This window comes from Pteropus vampyrus, unplaced genomic scaffold (genome assembly GCF_000151845.1).
Source record: "Pteropus vampyrus isolate Shadow unplaced genomic scaffold, Pvam_2.0 Scaffold5290, whole genome shotgun sequence".
Lineage (NCBI taxonomy): Eukaryota > Metazoa > Chordata > Mammalia > Chiroptera > Pteropodidae > Pteropus > Pteropus vampyrus.
Window position 1 is genome coordinate 1 of NW_011894071.1, and position 2008 is coordinate 2008.

The 2008-nt window shown below is 57.4% G+C and overlaps 1 protein-coding gene across 1 annotated transcript; it reads left to right on the forward strand.

Moving 5' to 3' along the window:
• Nucleotides 1-1051: 1051 nt before the first annotated feature.
• On the forward strand, nucleotides 1052-1626 carry LOC105310527 (cytochrome b-c1 complex subunit 1, mitochondrial-like; the record flags this gene model as incomplete). The annotated part of the gene is made up of 2 exons (XM_011386697.2): nucleotides 1052-1218; nucleotides 1428-1626. Coding segments are annotated over exons 1-2 (281 nt in total), but the record flags the coding sequence as incomplete, so codon positions are not given.
• Nucleotides 1627-2008: the final 382 nt, after the last annotated feature.

Genomic DNA, 2008 nt, shown 5'->3' on the forward strand with positions numbered 1-2008 from the left:
TGCTGAAGTCCTGTGTCTCCCCTGGGCTGAGGGTGCCTCTTGTCCTTCCTGAGGATTCAGGTCTGAAAAGTCAGCCTCCTCAGTTAGGAGCTTCTGCGGGGGGCAACCTCTGGCTGGCCTTTCTGGAAGAAGCCGTGTGGGCTTACCCTCTCCTGAATGAGCACCTATCTGGTGAGCTCCTGCACAAGGCCCCCGGACTCAGAAAACCCCAGGGAGCCACAGGAACCCCACTCTTCACCAGAGAGACCAGGCTTGTGTTGTGTTGTGCGCATGCACTGATGGAATTGTGGACCAGCCATAGGTAGACACGTGCATCTGTGACACACCCATGGACTTCAGTGGGCATGGGTTCTTGTGCAGCATTCCGCCTGGTTGGACTACCTGGGCGTCTCTTGTTTGTAGAAGTGAGCATTGAGCTTTCTTGAGGATGGAGACAGTCACCACTGTAGCCCCTCAGCCAGCCCATGTTGGCATGGAGTAGAGATTGAGTTTTTTAAATGGAAGGGACGGGTGGCCGTGGAGCATCACAAATGGGTATGTAGGTCTCAGCATGCATGTGTGTGTGCATGTGGACAGCACCACTGCCACACACACAGAAGACTAGGGTTCAGTCCCACAGGCCACTGCATGCATGCGCACGAGTGTGCACGTATGCACATACACACACACACACACACACACACACACAGAGTCATGTGAATGGTGTGGGGGGAGAGTGGGTAGTGGTAGCATCCCCTGAACACAGGTGTGAGTTTCCCTGACCATGACCGTGGGTAAGGGGAGGGGCGGGTGCTGTAAGGTCAGGCTCTGAGGGGAGCTCTGGATTTCAGGTAACAGTCGCTTTGCCCATGCCCTTCTTTCCTGGTCCCTGGCTGTGTCCATTCTGTTGGCCCATGATGCTGTGGCCTCAGTCAGCCCATGGTCTGCTTAGCGCTTGGTGAGCACAGACTCTGGGCCCTACATCCCCATACTCTTCTCTGAGGGAGGCACCTGTGGCCCACTGGTTCTACTGAGACTTTAGCCTGTGAGGATGGGGATCCTGGGCTCTCGTGTGGCTCTTGACTGGTTCTGTTGATGTCTGGTTCCAGGGAACAAAGAATCGGCCTGGCAGTGCCTTGGAGAAGGAGGTGGAGACCATGGGGGCCCATCTTAATGCCTACAGCACCCGGGAGCACACGGCTTACTACATCAAGGCGCTGTCCAAGGACCTGCCGAAAGGTAACGCCTGTGGTGGCGATGGCAGGGACGGGATAGCCGTCCAGGGGTGCAAAAGTCAGGTGCCCAAGAGCCCCTGGCATGGTCGAAGAGTCAGGTTACCCTTGGAGTGTGGCCTTGCAGTGGGCAACCAGGGGTGTCAGGCCTGGCGGTTCGTGCCGTTCCTGCTCTCCGGCGGCCCACCTGGCACCCACACCTGTCCTTGCATCCAGCTGTGGAGCTCCTGGCGGACATAGTGCAGAACTGCAGCCTGGAAGACTCGCAGATCGAGAAGGAGCGGGACGTGGTCCTGCAGGAGCTGCAGGAGAACGACGCGTCTCTGCGGGACGTGGTCTTCGACTACCTGCACGCCACGGCGTTCCAGGGCACGCCTCTGGCCCAGGCTGTGGAGGGGCCCAGTGAGAATGTCAGGTGAGAGTCGGCTGTGCCTTTTGTAAAGTTCGTTCCCTCATTCTGGCCAGGCCACGTCCGCACGGGTTCGTTTTGAGTTAGCTGCCTGCCTGTGCTGTGTATTTTTCTAATTCACACAACTGGAGGTGTTTTCTGTGTTGTCATGTGGTCCCTGTGAATCTTGTCAGATTCCCGTGTGGTCTCTGCTTGGATTTGGGGCTTTGTTTTAGGATGTGTTTCCATGCTTGCCCGGACAGTCGGAGGGAGGGAGGGTGGGTCTGGGTTTCCTGTCCACATGGCTTCTTGTCTTCCGGTGGGACGAGCTCTGAAGCTGTCCCTTGAAGACCCCTCAGTGGCAGCTCGCACCCTCCTCACAGAGGTCTGAGCCTGCCCTGAGGTCAGA